General features: G+C 42.6%; 1 protein-coding gene across 3 annotated transcripts; it reads right to left on the bottom strand.

The window, feature by feature from the left end:
* Positions 1 to 585: 585 nt before the first annotated feature.
* LOC135517915 (transmembrane protein 230-like) lies at positions 586 to 8,934 on the bottom strand. Of its 3 annotated transcripts, none has more exons than XM_064942621.1 (4): positions 8,742 to 8,934; positions 3,662 to 3,776; positions 3,372 to 3,494; positions 586 to 1,046 (listed from the first exon to the last, which is right to left on the bottom strand). In XM_064942621.1, exons 2-4 carry the CDS (start codon positions 3,761 to 3,763, stop codon positions 906 to 908), a joined length of 366 nt encoding a protein of 121 aa, XP_064798693.1. In that variant the 5' UTR covers positions 3,764 to 3,776; positions 8,742 to 8,934; the 3' UTR covers positions 586 to 905. The 3 variants fall into 3 exon arrangements, with proteins under 3 accessions (XP_064798693.1, XP_064798692.1, XP_064798694.1); XM_064942620.1 differs by having other exon boundaries at positions 8,749 to 8,934; XM_064942622.1 differs by having other exon boundaries at positions 8,866 to 8,913.
* Between the last annotated feature and the right edge of the window lie 8,957 nt (positions 8,935 to 17,891).

The raw sequence follows: 17,891 nt of genomic DNA, 5'->3' as shown, positions 1-17,891 counted from the left end.
AGCAAAGACCTACACTGACTGTACAAAACACATTCCTAATATTGAGTTGCGTCAAGTTGGCTGGATTTCATTTGGGTGGTGGACACGGGAAATTGTTGAGTGAAAAACCCAGAAGCGTTGCAGTTCTTGACACAAACCAGTTACCCTGGCACCTACACCCCACTCAAAGGCCCATAAATATTTTGTCTTACCCATTCACCCTCTGAATGGCACAAACACAATCCATGCCTCAATTGTCTCAAGGCTTAAGTCGTTCTTTAACCTGTCTCCTCCCTTCATCTACACTGATTGAAGTGGATTTAACACGTGACATCAGTAAATGGATCGTAGCTTTCACCTGGTCAGTCTGTCATGAAAAGTTCAGGTGTTTATAATGTTATGTACACTCAGTGTATACGCTTACAAGCTACTTGCAGCTTAAAATCTTGAAAACAAAAGGACATTCAAACAAGAACAAATGAGGTCTCTATGTATCCTGCAGAGAAGTAACAAGTAGCATGTTGATCAAGAAATGGAAGTATAATTGTTCCTATTTTAATAGAAAAAAAGAAAGAAACAAAAAAATAACGTATTTGTACAAAGCCATGCCATTGGATAGTTTATTATTATCATAAATCTGTAACGTAAACTGGATAGTCTCTTTTACAACCAATCACACATCTTTAGAGAGCATTACAAACAGATAGTCATGACAAATATATAACAGGCCTTGCATATCTTAAATACTATATCAGTAATAAATACTGTTAAGTTTAAAGCCAAAGCCACAGTCGCATTGCACACGTGTGATATGCAATAAAACAAAGAGTAAAGTTAAGCCACTTGGTGATGCTGTTTCTCAGTCTGGGAGATACTCGAGGTAAATGAAACAGTCTCATGCAGCTAACAGGGGCAAAAAGGGTGGCTCAGTCGTCAAAGTCTGGAATGTCGTCATAGGAGTATCCGCGGTAACCCTTGGAGGCGTAGTAGGCGATTCGTAAATGGTAGAATCCAGGAAGGAACACAAGGATCCCAATGATGAGGACTGGAACTGTACGGTCCGGGTGCTGAAAAATAATTGCCTATTTAGTCTATGTATCGCAATCGGTGCCTGATTAACACATTAGCCTGTGTTTCAGTATCTGTCACAGAGAGGCGCGCACACACAGATACAGGCACTCTATCCATCAAATTACAATTTGGCACATATGCATCATACAACACCACAACCCTGACAAGACAGGGCTGTAAGAGGAAGTACTACGTAGGCATACTGACCCAAACATGGCCAGTCAACACACATAGCATTTATTCTCCAAGTGATGTCACACTAGAGGGAGTGTGCTAGAAATGGACACTGAAGACCACATACAGTACTACATGTTTCATGGCATGCAATGATGTAAATGTGTTCCTGAAGAGGAAAGCAATGAATAACCTGCCATTGTCATTTACAATTACATTATAGCATTGTACGGTGCATGACTTGGGATGGAATAAGTGCAGGGGCTGTCTTTTTCCAAGTCGGTCCATTAGACTATGTCCACCAAAATTCACAAATGACATTATGCTATAGAGACCTCTGATTATTCACTGTTAATGGTTCATACACATTTTTCATGACTATATCCTACATGAAAAAGTAAGCATTTTGAATGGAAAGCTGCTGTGTGATCCCATGTAGACCTACCACCTCCTGCCACTTAGCACCCCACATAGATCTGCACTGTTAGTCACACATTGTCAGCATGTGGTCAACCCTCCATCTGGAGAGCTCCTGGGTGTGCAGGCTTGGCTTTTTCAACATTACAAACAAATACTTCATTCAACAAATCAGGGATCAAATGGATAAGGTATGCTACTTCAAAACAATGTATCTAACTATACATGTTTATGCACAGCAAGTTATTTGTCAATTAAACTATTCTTAGAATATGTTTTACGTTGTCATAATTACATGGCTACTGTGTAATAGAGGGGAATCCCAGCTTTTATTTAGGCTCTACAGTGCTGGTGGAAAGGCAACAATGAAATGAATTATTAGTTAACTATAGCTAACTGCTACAAGTTATGTTTTGAATTGGTGATCTAGTTAGTCTGGTTGTCATTTTATACTTGCTGCTGAAATGTCGCGCTCTGTCTCCACGGGCAATAGCCCACTGGCACACACGCAGCACCACAGACAGGCACTGAAGGGTCATTCCAATAAGGGCTCCCGAGTGGCGCAGCGGTCTAAGGCACTGCATTGCAGTACTAGAGGCATCACTACAGACCCTGGTTCGATACCGGGATGTATCACAACCAGCCGTGATCAGGAGTCCCATAGGGCAGCGCACAATTGGCCCAGCGTCGTCTCGGTTAGGGGAGGGTTTGGATGGGGTAGGCCGTCATTGTAAATAAGATGTTCTTAACTGACTTGCCCAGTTAAATAAAGGCTCAATTAAAAAATGTAATGGCTGATATGTCGATTTTTTTATTGATTGATCATATTTAAGTGCGTTTTCATGAATTACATGAACAATTATGAAATTAATTTCCATGACCTTACAAATCCTCATTTGACAACTTGGAACAGAGCATCATGCCATTCAGGCTGGCATATTTTCAATCTGCGCAATCTCAAATAGCATACTGTCGCTCACAGATTCACAGACTAGCAGCAAATAAACTTGAACAAAGTGGAATCAGGAAATGAATTCCCACTCTTCATTGCTATTCAATGAAGATCCTGCCTTCATTCCACTTTGATCAACCTTTTTTTGCCTCAGTGTGTGAATCTGGGCCAGCGATAGATTACTTTGTTTCTATAGAGGAGCCGGACAATTTCAAAGTCATCACATAATACTGTAGTACTGTAGGTGATGTTGCTGCTGATTGTTTCTTTCAAGCCAGGATATCAGCCCGCCAAAAGGGTACCGTTGTTATATGTAGTCAAGCTACTGCAATGACGTCATATACACTACATGGCCAAAAGTATGTGGACACCACTTCAAATGACTGGATTCGGCTAATTCAGCCATACCCTTTCCTGTTTCAGCATGACAAAGCAAGGTCCATACAGAAACAGTTTGTCGATATTGGTGTGGACGAACTTGATTGGTCTGCAAAGAGCCCGACCTAAACCCCATCGAACACCTTTGGGATGAATTGGAACACCGACTGAGAGCCAGGGCCAATCGCCCAACATCAGTGCCCGACCTCACTAATGCCCGTGGCTGAATGGAAGCAAGTCCCCGCAGCAATGTTCCAACATCTAATGGAAAGCCTTACCTGAAGAACAAAGGGGGGACCAACTCCATATTAATGGCCATGATTTTGTAATGAGATGTTTGAAGAGCAGGTGCCCTCGTACTTTTGGCTATGTAGTGTATGTATGTCTGTGAGCTACTCACCGAAACTTCTATGGATCCTGCAAGGAGAAGCGCACCGATTACAATCAGTAAGGAGCCAATCAGGAAGAGGAACGTAGCCAGAGCAATAGCCTTGTAGGGAACTTTGGGAGGGCTTTTCTTGAACTGTTTGGTATAAAAGGTCAAAATATAGGATTCATAATAACCAAGACAACCACAGGTTACAATGATATGTGATATGACAGAGATGACTCCAAAAAGGCTCAACTATAGCTGGTTGGGAGGTTAGAGAGATATGCATGTAATGCAACATCCAGTTGTCTGTGTCTCACCTGCAAGTCAATGTAGCCATCCTCATCGCCAGCTAGTCTTGAGTACTTAACTTTGTTACTGGATACCCCACCACCAGCAACAGTGCTGCGTGCAGGCATCATTACAAGACGTGAGCTGTGTCAGGATGGAGAAGGCGACAACTTGAATGGCATTCAAATAACATGGAAACTCATATAGACCATATAACTTAGTGTCCAGAAAGCGATATATGCATAGCTAGTTATAACTTACATAAGTAGCTATAGCTAGCTAAGTACTGTACAGACAGAGTAACTAACTAGCCGCTACAGGCACACAACTTGGAGGCTAGGCACTGCACAACAGAGGTGTATTCATTATGCCGACTGTTGCAAAACGTTTTGCATCAGAAATGGTTTATTACTCCAAACAGAAAACGTTTTGCAATGAAAAACGAGTTTATTGGACAAATTCAAGTAGGTCCATCCCCATTTCAAATCAAATGTATTTGTCACCTGCTTCATAAAAAACTGGTGTGGGCGAACAGTGAAATACTTAATTACGTGCTCTTCCCAACAATGCAGAGAGAAATAAAATAGAGAACTAATATGAAAGTAAAACACGTAATAATAAATGCACGAGTAACGATAACTTTCTATATATGGGTACCATAGGTAATTGAGGTATACAGTATATGTACATAACTAGGAATAAAATAACAGTAGCAGCAGCGTATGTGATGACGAGTAAATAACATTTTTTTAAAGGTTGTGCTAAGCATTTACTGCTTGCTTCAGTTTGGTAATTAAAACGGTAAACGGTTTCCGTTGCAAGACGTAATGATTACAACCGAGGCCCTTTTTTCCCGATAGCGATGGAACTTGCTTACGAGTGTTTTAAAGACGCATCATTCCTAGAAAGTCCGAAGATGTAACACCCAACGTTTCCCAAAACACCAAGCAAAGAGAACGTTCGCTATAAGTGAGTCGTTGAGACATGTGTCGATACTGATAGAGTTGAAAGAAATGTAACGCTGCTCTCGGATCAGCTTTCCCCATTTAAATCTTACACTAACATTATAATTATTCCACAATGAAAGTTATCACCTATGCCTGCACATATTGAAGAGGCTATTCTAATTCTTACATTATAATAATGTACTAAATTATGATTTGCCAAATTGTGCACATTAGGCTACACATCATGAATATATTGAGACAAATTACAGACAGTAAGTAGCTAAATATAAAAGCAATAGAGTCAACATTAAATACATTGCAATATGATTGAAATATGCCTATAGTCTAATGTATTTATATTTTAACGCAGTCATCAGTTTTCATTTGAATCATCTTTTTGTACGTCTTCGTTTGTATCAATTGCAAAAGACATTGTCAGCTTTATATTTGTAGTCAACTTCGTTCTGAAGTTATCGGTGGTCACAGAAAGGCAGAGAAACCATGTGATTTTATGTTTAGTGGAGATCTTCTGTGTATTAAGGGACGCGGTAGACAAAAATTGAAGGTTACTCATGTAACCACAGTTGTGTGAGCTGTATGGATCACTCCAATATATTGATATTTACTCCCGTGTACACCGGTGTCACAGCTGGGGTCCACCCCTATACGTAGACCCCATGGCCGCGACACACGTTCTCTACATCATTTTTGAGGCACCGTAGCACTGTAGAGGATTGGAGTGATCCATATAGCTCACATAGCTCACATGGCTACATAAGTAACCTTCGTTATGTTTCACTATATTGGATCACTCCAATATATATTGGTATACCCGTACCAGATTAGTCGGCGCTAGAGGGACCTGGCCAGCCAGCGGCAAAGTCCCAGAGTGGGACCGAGCCGCAGAGGCTGTCAATGTGTGTGTGTGTGGGGGGGGGGGGGGACAGTCCCCCGAAAGGGAGGCGATGCCCAGGACTGCTGAACCAACCAACTAGTACCGCTGAATCAACCCAATAGTACCTAGCAAAGGTGCAAGAGGAAGCCCAGCTGGCCACAACACAGATCTCAGCCAGGGGCACTCCTCTCAGTAGAGCCAAGGACGTAGCCACACCTCGTGTTGAATGTGCCACCACAGATCCCAGGACTGGCATGCCAGCCAGGCAGTACACTGTTGTAATCGTGTCCACGAGCCAGTGAGAGCCTCTGCTTTGATAGTCCAGCCCCCAGGACTCTCTCACCATAGCAGACAAAGAGCTGGTCTGTTGTTCTCACTTGTCCAGGAGTGAGGAGATCTCCAGCCGCAGGGTTTTCAGGGGGTCGGCTACCGTGGTGACACGAAGACCCCTGAAGGACGGGGGCCGGCACCGGAATTGGTACCCCTCGAGTCCCCAGGGGGACTCCACACCCTCATCCCACTTTGCCCTTTGAGACCGAGAGAAGCAGCCGAGGAAGGGTGTGTCAGGGGTCCCGCCTCTCCTCTGGCGCCCTGAGCGCCTGCGTCTCCCAGGCATGTCCCTATGGCAGTGACGGTTAACACCATCACACCTGTCACAAAGGGAAGCCTTAAGCTCAGCCAAACCAACAAGGCCATGAAGCAGGGGTCTGGCGCCCTGGGAGAGCTTATGTCGTGACCCGCTTGGAGGAATAGGAACCCAGTAAGGGATAAATACAAATATGTACTGTACCCAGTACAGTACATCTGCAAAAACCAGGGGAAGACCCGTGTGGGAAAAACGGGCTGTTGTTTCGCCGCACGCCCCCCCCCCCCCCGCTTTCGTCCCTTAGCACGAGGCGACTTGGCAGGAGAGGGACCCCACCGTTGTTCGGGTGCAGGTGGGTGGCGACGGTCCGTCTGCCTTGGACCCAGGGCGGCGGCATGAATCATCTCAGGGTCTGCCGGTCCCTATGAACCTTATCAGTCTGCTCTAGAATGTCATCAGCCCTGGGGTGATGGGGTGAGTGGCAAATGTGCTCTGGAGAGCTGGCAGTCGCGATTGGGCCAGCCAGAGATGGTGCCGGGAGGGAACCACCTGCACCGTTGCCCGTCCGTTGGCGCGGGCCACATCCCTCTGGAGCAGGGAAAGCAGGCAAGACACCTCGATCATGTCCTGGAGGAGCTCCTATGTGCCCTCCTGCAGCCGGGAAAACAGGATCTCCAGGTAGGCCTGCAGTATCAGTTGGTAAGGCGGCCAAGGGAGTAGAGGGACCCATATGTGGCTTTCAAGTCCGCATCAAAGACTCTGGGGGGGTCCCGCCCTGGCAGAGGCCCAGCTCCCCTGCAAGGCCTTGCAGAACTCAGCAGAGATAGGGACAGATGGGAGTCATCGCCATCCACCAGTTGATGTCCAGTGCAGTGGTTACCCAAGTGAGTAGGCTCCTCATAGCCTCGAGCCGCTGGGGGCGATGAAGCCCCGTTTCCGGCTTCTAATGGCCTGTCAGCCTGGTAGCCCCGCTCATGGTGAACAGTGCCAGCACCGGCCCCCAGGAACAGCCTATTACTGGTCAACAGGGAACAGTTGTCATCGCCATTGAAGCTATCAACCTCCTGACGCAGGGCATGTACCCTCCATTCAAGGTGGTCCCAGCTGATTCATGCCCCCGTCCAGAACTGGCAACAGATGGGCTCTACCTGCAGTGGCTCCGGCCATGCTTCCTGGGAGGGGTACTGGGCCCAGTAGAGGGACTAACAGTTCGCTGCAGCACCACTCTTATTGGATGGAGCTCGTCCCCAGCCTGAGCCCGGCCGACCCACTCACTCACCTCACTCACTCACTCACTCACTCACTCACTCACTCACTCACTCACGCATGGCCTCCAATTGTGTCAGGTGCAGGCACCACACAAAACAGGCATCCAGTAGGGAGCTCCACTGCTCTCTCCGCGTGGCTCATACCCAGGCAGTGCATACACGAGGTATGCGGATCCCCAGAGGGGATGGCACCATCAAAGGGAAGCCATAAACTCAGCCAAAACAACAAAGCAGGGGTCCGACACCCTGGGAGAGCTATGTCGTGACCCGCTTGGAGGAATGATAAATTATCCAGTACCTCTGCAAACACAGGGAGAAACAGGCAGACAAAAAAAAACAGCAAAACAGGTAATGGATTTGATTTATTAGTTTTATGCCAACTGCAATACTACCTAGCCGGTTTAATATCCAAGCAGTAAAAACAGCACCATATGGAGTTACACCCGTTAGGAAACCCGTTAAGGAACTCCAAAGTTAATGTCTCAATGTAGTGGAAATCCCACCACGACAATCACACACTGCAAGGGAAAGAACAAGTAAAGACCCTGCAGGATAATTAGCAGAGAACCCGCGCAGCATTACATCAATTCACACCACAAACATAGAACAAGCCAGTCTGCAAGTTGTGTAAGGTAAATTCAAGTTTGTGGCAGCAAGTTCCACCAATATATTAATGCACACGGAGTCGTAGTGAAACACTAAAGAAACACAAGCACGACAAACCACCGGCGGAAGATACAGATCAACCGAGCACTCATGAGGGGCTGGCCATGTGGCCAGCTGCAAACAGCCAGTGAGTATACTTCCACGCTAGATATTACACTGATCAGTGACTTACCAAGCGAAATTCTGAAAGTTTCTACCTCAAAACATACGGACGTCCGCCGAGAAAATGAAAGAGAACATATGTCGCGGCCATGGGGTCGGACACAGGTGTACGCTGTTGTAAATCTGTAAATTCTCACCACGGATGTAACCCAATATAGTGAAACATAACATCTAACGCATTTAGCTGTTCTACGAATGGCCTGAGACGGGCGCTAGAATACGAGCATTTTGTAGTACAACGTTAGTAACGATGGTTTTGTGAAACAACTCGGAGATTTAACGATGCTACTACTAAGATGCTTTCGATTAATTTAGCCATTAAAATGTTTTTGGGAAACTGGGCCGTGTTATTGACAGTTACGTTATCTAGCTACATTCAAAGGGGGGTGTGTTCATCACGGAAACCGTTTATCAATTAATAACCAAAAAGAAGCAAGCAGAGCAAAAACGGTTGTTTCTATTCGACAAAATTCAGGTAGGCCCCTCCCCGTTTCGTTTGCTTCCGTTTAATAAACGTTTTATAACCGAATCGGCGGTATACACCCCTGATGAGCTGGCATAGTTTGCTAGCTAAATAAACATTACCTCTCACCTGTATTACTGCTGGACGCAAAATAATAAGTGACATCAACGTAATACTATTTTCCCCAATAAATGCTCATTTCGCGGTAGTGATAGACTTTTCAAATAGCTACAGTGTTTTGCTCACTTGTTTTCTATCTACAGAACTTCACCAAGCCCTCTGTCTGCTTCCTTGTTTTCCCGTATTTGTGGCTGCGCGCGCAAGAATTGGTCACCCAACATACAGTCTTCTACGGTTCACAGACCGTCTCGAGCGGCCATATTGGTAAGGGCAGAGTAAATAGACTGGTAGGCATGCTACCCCTGACTCCTCTTTATACAATTAGTGGTATAATAAGCAATATGGCAAACAAAACTGAATGACTTTTGTAATAACTTGGGTGACTAGCCCTACATGTTTTTTTCCTAACTCTAATATGTAGTATGTTATATGAATACAACAAAATAAGTATTCACTCACTATCAGCTTGTTAAAATGGTAGCTGTTATGAAAACCTCTACATGCATTGGTGATCTCCAAACCAATTAATTGGTTTGAAATACTATACAGACACCTTAACTTACCTGCCTGAGAAATGGAAATACATCATTTTTGCACCTACAAAAACGTACAACACAGAAAATGACTTACAGTTGGATAATTAAATGTATGATAAGTAATCATGGCCCCTTATGCTAATTAAAATCAGACCTGGATATTTTGATTGATTAGGAGACAAATCAAATATAATAGCATAAATAGTTATATTTGGTTGTATTACTATATGGTTATTAACCATCTCTGATAATAGCAAACTAAACTAAATCAAATCAAATGTTATTTATCACATGCAGCAAATACAACTGGCTTAGACTATACAATGAAATGCTTGCTTACAAACCTTTCCAAACGATGCAAAAATATTAATACAAACAGTCCAGGATTCAGGGGTTCAGTACCAGGCTCCTAGCTTTGCCTGATGCTATAGTACAGTAGATGCTTCAATTCAATAACATTAGCAGTCAGCTCACATGTAGAGACGCAAGGAGCCATATGAGTGGCTACTAATCTGCTAGTCCACTCTAATGAGGTGCAGAATTCAATTAGAATCGACACAATTTCTTTGAAACACTAACCTGGCTATTGTAGTTAAAAGAAAGAAAAAAACAATGCCATTCAGTTGATGGATTTATGTGTGTTTGTGTCTTGCTAGTTCATATAATTTACTCCCTTTATAATATTCTTGTTTTTCTGATGGAATTAGTTTTAGTCTGTGGTGAGTGTTAGAAGAGGGGTACAATCGATTTCACAGCTAAGCTACTGGATGCCGTCATTTTGCTGTCCTGCATAGTGTGTGGGTGTACCGTAAGGCTGGTTCAGTACTAAGCTGGCTGCATGGAATGATGGTTGATTGAAGTTTTTTGTTTTATGTTGATGTGTGTTGCAGACCATGGTTATTATAGTCTTGTGTTTATATATTTGTTTTTTATTTGAAATTCAGTTTACTTTGTTAGTTTTCAGATAAACTTGACTCATTTTTATTTACTTCAATGTTATAACATTTATATATCGGTTTAAAAATATTACTTAGCTTTAGTTTCAGTTTTATTGTTAGGGACAGAAAGTAGCCTATGCGTGGGAGGCTAGGAGCCAAGTACAATGCATTCGAAGGTTGTCAAACCCCTTTATTTAATTGATTAGACATGATTTGGAAAGGCACACACGTCTATATAAGGTCCAAAAAGCTGACAGTGCATTTCAGCGCAAAAAACAAGCCATAGGAATTGTCCTTAGAGCTCCGAGACAGGATTGTGTCAAGGCACAGATCTGGGGAAGGGTACCAAACATTTTCTGCAGCATTGCTCCCCAAGAACACAGGGGCCTCCATCATTCTTAAATGGAAGAAGTTTGGAACCACCAAGACTCTTCCTACAGCTGGCTGCCCAGCCAAACTGAGCAATCGGTTGAGAAGGGTCATGGTCAGGGAGATGACAAAGAACCTGATGGTCACTCAGACTGAGCTCCAGAGTTCCTATGCGGAGACGGGAGAACCTTCCTGGAGGACAACCGTCTTTGAGGCACTCCAACAATCAGGCCTTTATGGTAGAGTGGCCAGACGGATGCCACTCTTAAGTAAAAGACACATGACAGCCCAGTTGGAGTTTGCCAAAAGGCACCTAAAGACTCTCAGATGATGAGAAACAAGATTCTCTGGTCTGATGAAACCAAGATTGAATTATTTTACCTGAATGCCAAGCGTCACGCCTGGAGGAAACCTGGCACAACCAATACGGTGAAGGATGGTGGTGGCAGCATCATGCTGTGGGGACGTTTTTCAGCGGCAGGGTCTGGGAGACTAGCCAGGATCGAGGGAAAGATGAACGGAGCAAATTACAGTGAGAACCTTAATTAAAACCTGCACTCAGGACCTCAGACTGGGGTGAAGGTTCACCTTCCAACAGGACAACAACCCTAATCACACAGCCAAGACAACACAGGAGTGGCTTCGGGACAAGTCTCTGAATGTCCTTGAGTGGCCCAGCCAGAGCCTAGACTTGAACCCAAAGTGATGCTCCCCATCCAATCTGACAGATCTTGAGAGGATCTGCAAAGAACAATGGGAGAAACTCCCCAAATACAGGTGTGCCAAGTTTGTAGCGTTATATCCAAGAAGACTCGAGACTGTAATCGCTGTCTGTAAAACTAGTTTTTGTTTTGTCATTACAGGGCATTATCTGTAGATTTGATGAGGAAAAAATACTATTTAATCAATTTTACAATAAGGCTGGAACGTAATAAAATGTGGAAAAAGTCAAGGGATCTGAATACTGTCTGAATGCACTGTATATGTTGTATTGTTTTTGGAGAATTCACTTCTTGCCACTGTGGGGCAGTAATGCATATGGTGATGGGTCAGGTAATAGGTTAGGTTAAGTTTAAAGGTAGACTCCGCAAGATGATGTAGATGCACAAACAACCAGGAGAGTTGAAGTGCGAGGCTAAACTTCTCAGCTGTTTTGGTCCCGTAGCTACTACGTTGTGGGAGTGTGAAGTGCACATGCACAGATACTCTGTGTCACTGTGTGAGAGCAAAGTCTTGCATTGTGCTCCTCTCAAAAATGATGTGATCGAAGGTCACGAAGTTTTGACTGCAGTCGACTGCAAGTTTTTGCAGTTGGCCTTTACCAAATTCATCCTGCAGCCATCGCCTGTATTGTAGGGTGCTCTATTGTCAACCAATCATTAGGGTGTTTTTGTTTGACCCATGTGAACGTGACCAAAGAAACAGAAACCCATTTGTATACAGTTGTCATGACGTTGCCCTCTTTGGGTATATTAATATTATATATTGTGGCCACATTATCATAACGCTGTTTATGTAATACATTTACATTTACATTTAAGACATTTAGCAGACGCTCTTATCCAGAGCGACTTACAAATTGGTGAATTCACCTTCTGACATCAGTGGAACAGCCACTTTACAATAGTGGCCTCAGATATGAGGTTTATACACCTAATTGTTGTATAAGATGAATGAGTGAGTAATGATACTGTTTGTAAAATTGTGTAATATGATTTTGGACTGTTTAATGAAGGAAAATCCAATTCCCTTTGGATTTGAACTAAATCAGAGGACCGCCCCTGAGCCCAGTTAGCGTCAGGCATCCTGGGACAGCCCCTTTTCTGCAATTCTGAATAAAACTATCAAACTATCACCAGACCATGTTTCTCTCAATCACGGGAGTACAAAGGATGCAGACCATAGCTGAATCTTTTAACCATACCACGTGGTATGGTCTTAGACTATCGATACCGACAGAATAAGAACAAGTCTTTGATATTAATTACTAGTTTGCAGCTAGGAATTCGGTATCATTGAACGCGAAGAACGACAACCGCCGAAACATCCATTCTATAACGAATGAAGGAATGTCACTCTGAACTACCCACTATAACCACAACCGAGAGAGAGAGGGAGAGAGATGGACAATTCTACAAAAGAAACAAACTTTTCACCAGCGATCAAGACGACACACTGAGCGTAAATATATATATATATTGATTGCAATTGTTCCCGAAGGAGTGAGCGTTCATGTGTAAAGAATTAGCATTTCAATTGTTATAATTATCAACTCTGTAGTGACTTCTCAGCTCCCCGTTTTGTCCACCAAGCCGCGATGCCGGTTTAGCCCACTAGGGCACATTCCCTTATATCATTTCTTGTAACCATATTTACTGTGTTTGTTTATGCATTTCTGTGAATTACTTAGTTAGTAATAAATCGTGCAGATAACCAACAATTTACGACATTTGGAATGAGACTAACGTGAGGTAAAGTAAATAACTCATTAATCAGAAGACTATGGATCAGATATGAAAATATCTGAAAAGTTATTTTAGGAAATGATAATATATACATAGAAATGGATATATACAGTACATACAAATGTGATATTTGAGGGTCTATCTCACTAATGATTGTTCAATGTGGACACATAATATTAAATTATGATTACAGTTTTTGTTTGTTACGGGGGTTTAGTTACATGCTTATTTCAACATTATAAAGAAAACATTTGACAAACCATTGCAACACTGCCCTGTTGATCTGAGCTTTGCTGTTGGAAAACCACATTAGTGTGTAACTTTTGGCTGTCGCAGATGCACCTCCCCTGACTTCACTACTACTTTCGCCCACAGTCAGTTGCTTTAGCCTTACCACTCAAACGCACCCAATATCTGCGGCGCTGCTCGTGGCAACGTCATCTCGCTGAGTATACCTTTTAGATTATGATGTCAATCTTAATGTGACCTGCCAGATTCAGAAGCTTGAAAACCTCAAACTGAACATAATTCATTCGTTTTTATTTTATTTTAGTTTGGGAGTCAAAGATCACATTTTCAGTATAGTTTTGTTAATTATTTTATTTCAGTTTAATAAATAATTTTTCCATGATTAGTTTTCATTGTAGTTTCAGTTTTAGTTTACCATCATTGTTGCAGAAAGTAAATATAGCTGCTGAGTGGTTAATTAAATGACTTGATGTGGCATTAAGTGCTTCGGCAAGTATAACTGAGCATGTGTATTTGTGTGAGATTGTGAGTGGTTGAAATTGAGTACATCAATTAGTGAGGAGGGACCATGATGTGACAGCAACCATGATGTGGGCCAATGTCATGGGAGATACAATGTCTGTGACAAGACTAGATGCTGACAGTGGAATGAACGAGGTGAATGAAAATGAAATTACAAATTGCTACCAAGATCCTCAGGAGAGCAAAAACAGAAGTGATGTATTACATTTTCCTCCTCTTATTACATTTTTATTTCCTGGCATCTCAAAATACCACAGCCCTCAGGTCTTGATGAGTCACCATATTGCATACTTTGAGATAGAAGATTGAGAATGGTTTTATGAGATTTTCTTTTATTTGTTTTATGAACATCATCATGTCTCTGTTTCCTGTTAGTTCCATTCTGGGTATTTGTGCACCACAGTAGATTGGCGGCATCTTAATTGGGGAGGATGGGCATATGGTAATGACTGGAGCAGAATAGGTGGAAAGGTATCAACAATTTCAAACACATGGTTTCCATGTGTTTGATGTCATTCCATTTGGTCTGTTCCAGCCATTACTATGAGCCATTCTCCCCTCCGAAGCCTCCACTGCTGTGCAAACTCAAACTTCTTCCTGCATTTTAACAGTAACCCACAGAACAATTAGACACAGTAATCTCTTAGCACACAGCCTTCACCCCACTATGAATAATTTATCAATTATCCACCTGGAGCTGATAAGAGGAAATTGTATTTCCCACCACTGAGTGGCGGGAGGAGAAGAGGATGACTGCATTTGCCTAGCAATGGAGATTGAGTTTTACCCAAATGTAATCCGTTTATAATGTCTGAAGTTTTACGTGCTATGTTAGGAAAGTTCAGTTGTGAGAGGCTGCCTCCAGTTTAGCAGTAGCAAAGGGTAATCACTGCCTGCTGAGATGACTACCACCAGAGGCTTCTCCTGGGGCTTTGATTCTCACTTACCCACCTGCATTTATCTGTATAGATATGTGTTGCTGTATTTCAACCTTTCTTTTAATATTGTTTGTTTGAACACAACAGTGTTTGAATCAACAGACTTTCTAAAACTGAATGGGGAGAGGGGGTTAACTGGAATCAAATTCAACAAGTAGATGCACACATTGTCGTGGCCTTTTGACTTGAGAAAGGCTACTAATCTGTGTAGACATGGCCAAGGCCTTCTCCAATGAGTCACACAGTTCGTCTATGATATAACATTTCTAGATGGATTGGCAAGCAATTGTTGTCCTTCAATATTTGTCTAATTGTTACTGTAGGCACTTGGGCTCAGTTTGAGTTCATCCAAGACTAGTTGTAATTTTTTTTTACCTTTATTTTACTAGGCAAGTCAGTTAAGAACAAATTCTTATTTTCAATGACGTCCTAAGAACAGTGGGTTAACTGCCTGTTCAGGGGCAGAACGACAGATTTTGTACCTTGTCAGCTCGGGGATTTGAACTTGCAACCTTTTGGTTACTAGTCCAATGCTCTAACCACTAGGCTACACTACATTAACTTGTGGGAAAACGATTCTGCCGTGCTTTTAATATTCCCTGCACAGCATTCTGTCTCAGCACCCATAAGAGAAACAGCACAGCCGTGCTTTTAATATTCCCTGCACAGCATTCTGTCTCAGCACCCATAAGAGAAACAGCACAGCCGTGCTTTTAATATTCCCTGCACAGCATTCTTTCTCAGCACCCATAAGAGAAACAGCACAGCCGTGCTTTTAATATTCCCTGCACAGCATTCTGTCTCAGCACCCATAAGAGAAACAGCACAGCAGTGCTTTTAATATTCCCTGCACAGCATTCTGTCTCAGCACCCATAAGAGAAACAGCACAGCCGTGCTTTTAATATTCCCTGCACAGCATTCTGTCTCAGCACCCATAAGAGAAACAGCACAGCCGTGCTTTTAATATTCCCTGCACAGCATTCTTTCTCAGCACCCATAAGAGAAACAGCACAGCCGTGCTTTTAATATTCCCTGCACAGCATTCTGTCTCAGCACCCATAAGAGAAACAGCACAGCAGTGCTTTTAATATTCCCTGCACAGCATTCTGTCTCAGCACCCATAAGAGAAACAGCACAGCCGTGCTTTTAATATTCCCTGCACAGCATTCTGTCTCAGCACCCATAAGAGAAACAGCACAGCCGTGCTTTTAATATTCCCTGCACAGCATTCTGTCTCAGCACCCATAAGAAAAACAGCACAGCCGTGCTTTTAATATTCCCTGCACAGCATTCTGTCTCAGCACCCATAAGAGAAACAGCACAGCCGTGCTTTTAATATTCCCTGCACAGCATTCTGTATCAGCACCCATAAGAGAAACAGCACAGCCGTGCTTTTAATATTCCCTGCACAGCATTCTGTCTCAGCACCCATAAGAGAAACAGCACAGCCGTGCTTTTAATATTCCCTGCTCAGCATTCTGTCTCAGCACCCATAAGAGAAACAGCACAGCCGTGCTTTTAATATTCCCTGCACAGCATTCTGTCTCAGCACCCATAAGAGAAACAGCACAGTGGTGGGCCAATTACTCTTGTGTTATTCATTTTCATTACACTCTCTCTCTCTCGCTCTCTCTCTCTCTCTCTCTCTCTCTCTCTCTCTCTCTCTCTCCCAACACAAAATAAATAAATAGAAAATAAAAATCAGGAAATACAATGTTATCAGTAGGCATACAGTGGCAGAATAATTACAGAAGGGGTGAGACAGAACTAACAGGTTGAACATGTTGGAATTTATTCTGCTCAGCTAAGTACATGGACATTAAATAAATGCCTTGCCAATTAAAACATACAATTAGCTCTGTTATCCTTACAAAATCACTCTGGACTCCATTCAAGCCTGCATAAATGACATACCCATTCAGCAATGCCTTAGCATTGTATCCTTTTAACCACGGGCAGAAATGAATGTCAAAGGACCACCATATGAGATACAAATGTATAGTGGAGGCTTAACAAGGGACATAGATTTGCCTTCACAATGCCTTCAGTGGAGACAATCGCAGGAGGTAGAGGAGGTAGACACCAAGTCTTGAACCTCAGCATGAACTCTCAGTCCAGGAGAGAGAGATTAAGAATGAGAGACTCCTTCTGTATAATGATCAGAGATATATATGACTTTTCTCCTAAATCTACATGGGTTATGTAACCGATTGGGGTCATGACCAGGTCTCAACTTTACAACTTGATTCAAACTTAACCTGAAAATGACACAATTGGTAGAGGACAATGCCATTTTGCTCCTCCTGCATTGTGAAATGAAATTTAGAAATAACAAATGGACATTCAATTCAAGTTCCATCTTAATTTTCACCAGTCAGTGCCATTTGTCAAATCATGTGTCATCGACATAACGCTATTCATGTGTTCACGTGAACATTCTCTCTGTCACATAACACACCAAAACACACACACCTACCTTCAGGGCGGACATGACATTAAATGAGATAACACTTCGTTTGCCAGCACAGACATTTGTAAATGTGATAAAGGATGTATATTTCTGAAGGAGTGTTTTCTCAGGTTTGGTGGAGCCACAGAGTCTGTGGTTGGGTTATTCAGTCAATTCATTCTGTGGATGAAGTCATTTATTATGGCTTGGTTTCAGTAGTATATGCCTTAAGTGAAAGTTGCTAACAGTATCAGAATATCTACCATGGGAAATCCTAAATGTATTTTTAACTTAACATCTCGAGTGGCACAGCAGTCTAAGGCACTGCATCTCAGTGTAAGAGGTGTCACTTCAGTCACTGGTTCAAATCCAGGCTGAATCACATCTGGCCGTGATTGGCAGTCCCATAGGGCAGCGTACTATTGTCTGGGTTTGCCTGGGGTAGGCCGTCATTGTAAATAAGAATTTGTTCTCAACTGGATTTGCCTAGTAAAATATTGGAGCTATAGAAAAACAAAAGAGTTGGTCGCTAAAATGACATTTGTCACATTTTGTTGACAGTACAGCAGGTTGTCATAAAATTGAATTAAAACAAATGTATAAATTGGGAGAAGATTAAATTAGCATGAACTTAATAAGAAAAATTATTACTTTCTATTTTTCTACCAATAATTTAATTATTTAT

The sequence above is a fragment of the Oncorhynchus masou genome, chromosome 28, assembly GCF_036934945.1.
Source record: "Oncorhynchus masou masou isolate Uvic2021 chromosome 28, UVic_Omas_1.1, whole genome shotgun sequence".
Taxonomy (NCBI): domain Eukaryota; kingdom Metazoa; phylum Chordata; class Actinopteri; order Salmoniformes; family Salmonidae; genus Oncorhynchus; species Oncorhynchus masou.
This window is presented reverse-complemented; position numbering and strand designations above follow the sequence as displayed.

What these genes read in the sequence shown, in the direction of transcription:
- LOC135517915 (XM_064942621.1), bottom strand. Translation starts at nt 3,763, where the DNA reads ATGATGCCTGCACGCAGCACTGTTGCTGGTGGTGGGGTATCCAGTAAC. An exon ending in ATGGCTACATTGACTTGCAG is followed by an intron (nt 3,495 to 3,661) that starts GTGAGACACAGA and finishes TATACCAAACAG; the next exon opens with TTCAAGAAAAGCCCTCCCAA. An exon ending in CAGGATCCATAGAAGTTTCG is followed by an intron (nt 1,047 to 3,371) that starts GTGAGTAGCTCA and finishes ATTATTTTTCAG; the next exon opens with CACCCGGACCGTACAGTTCC.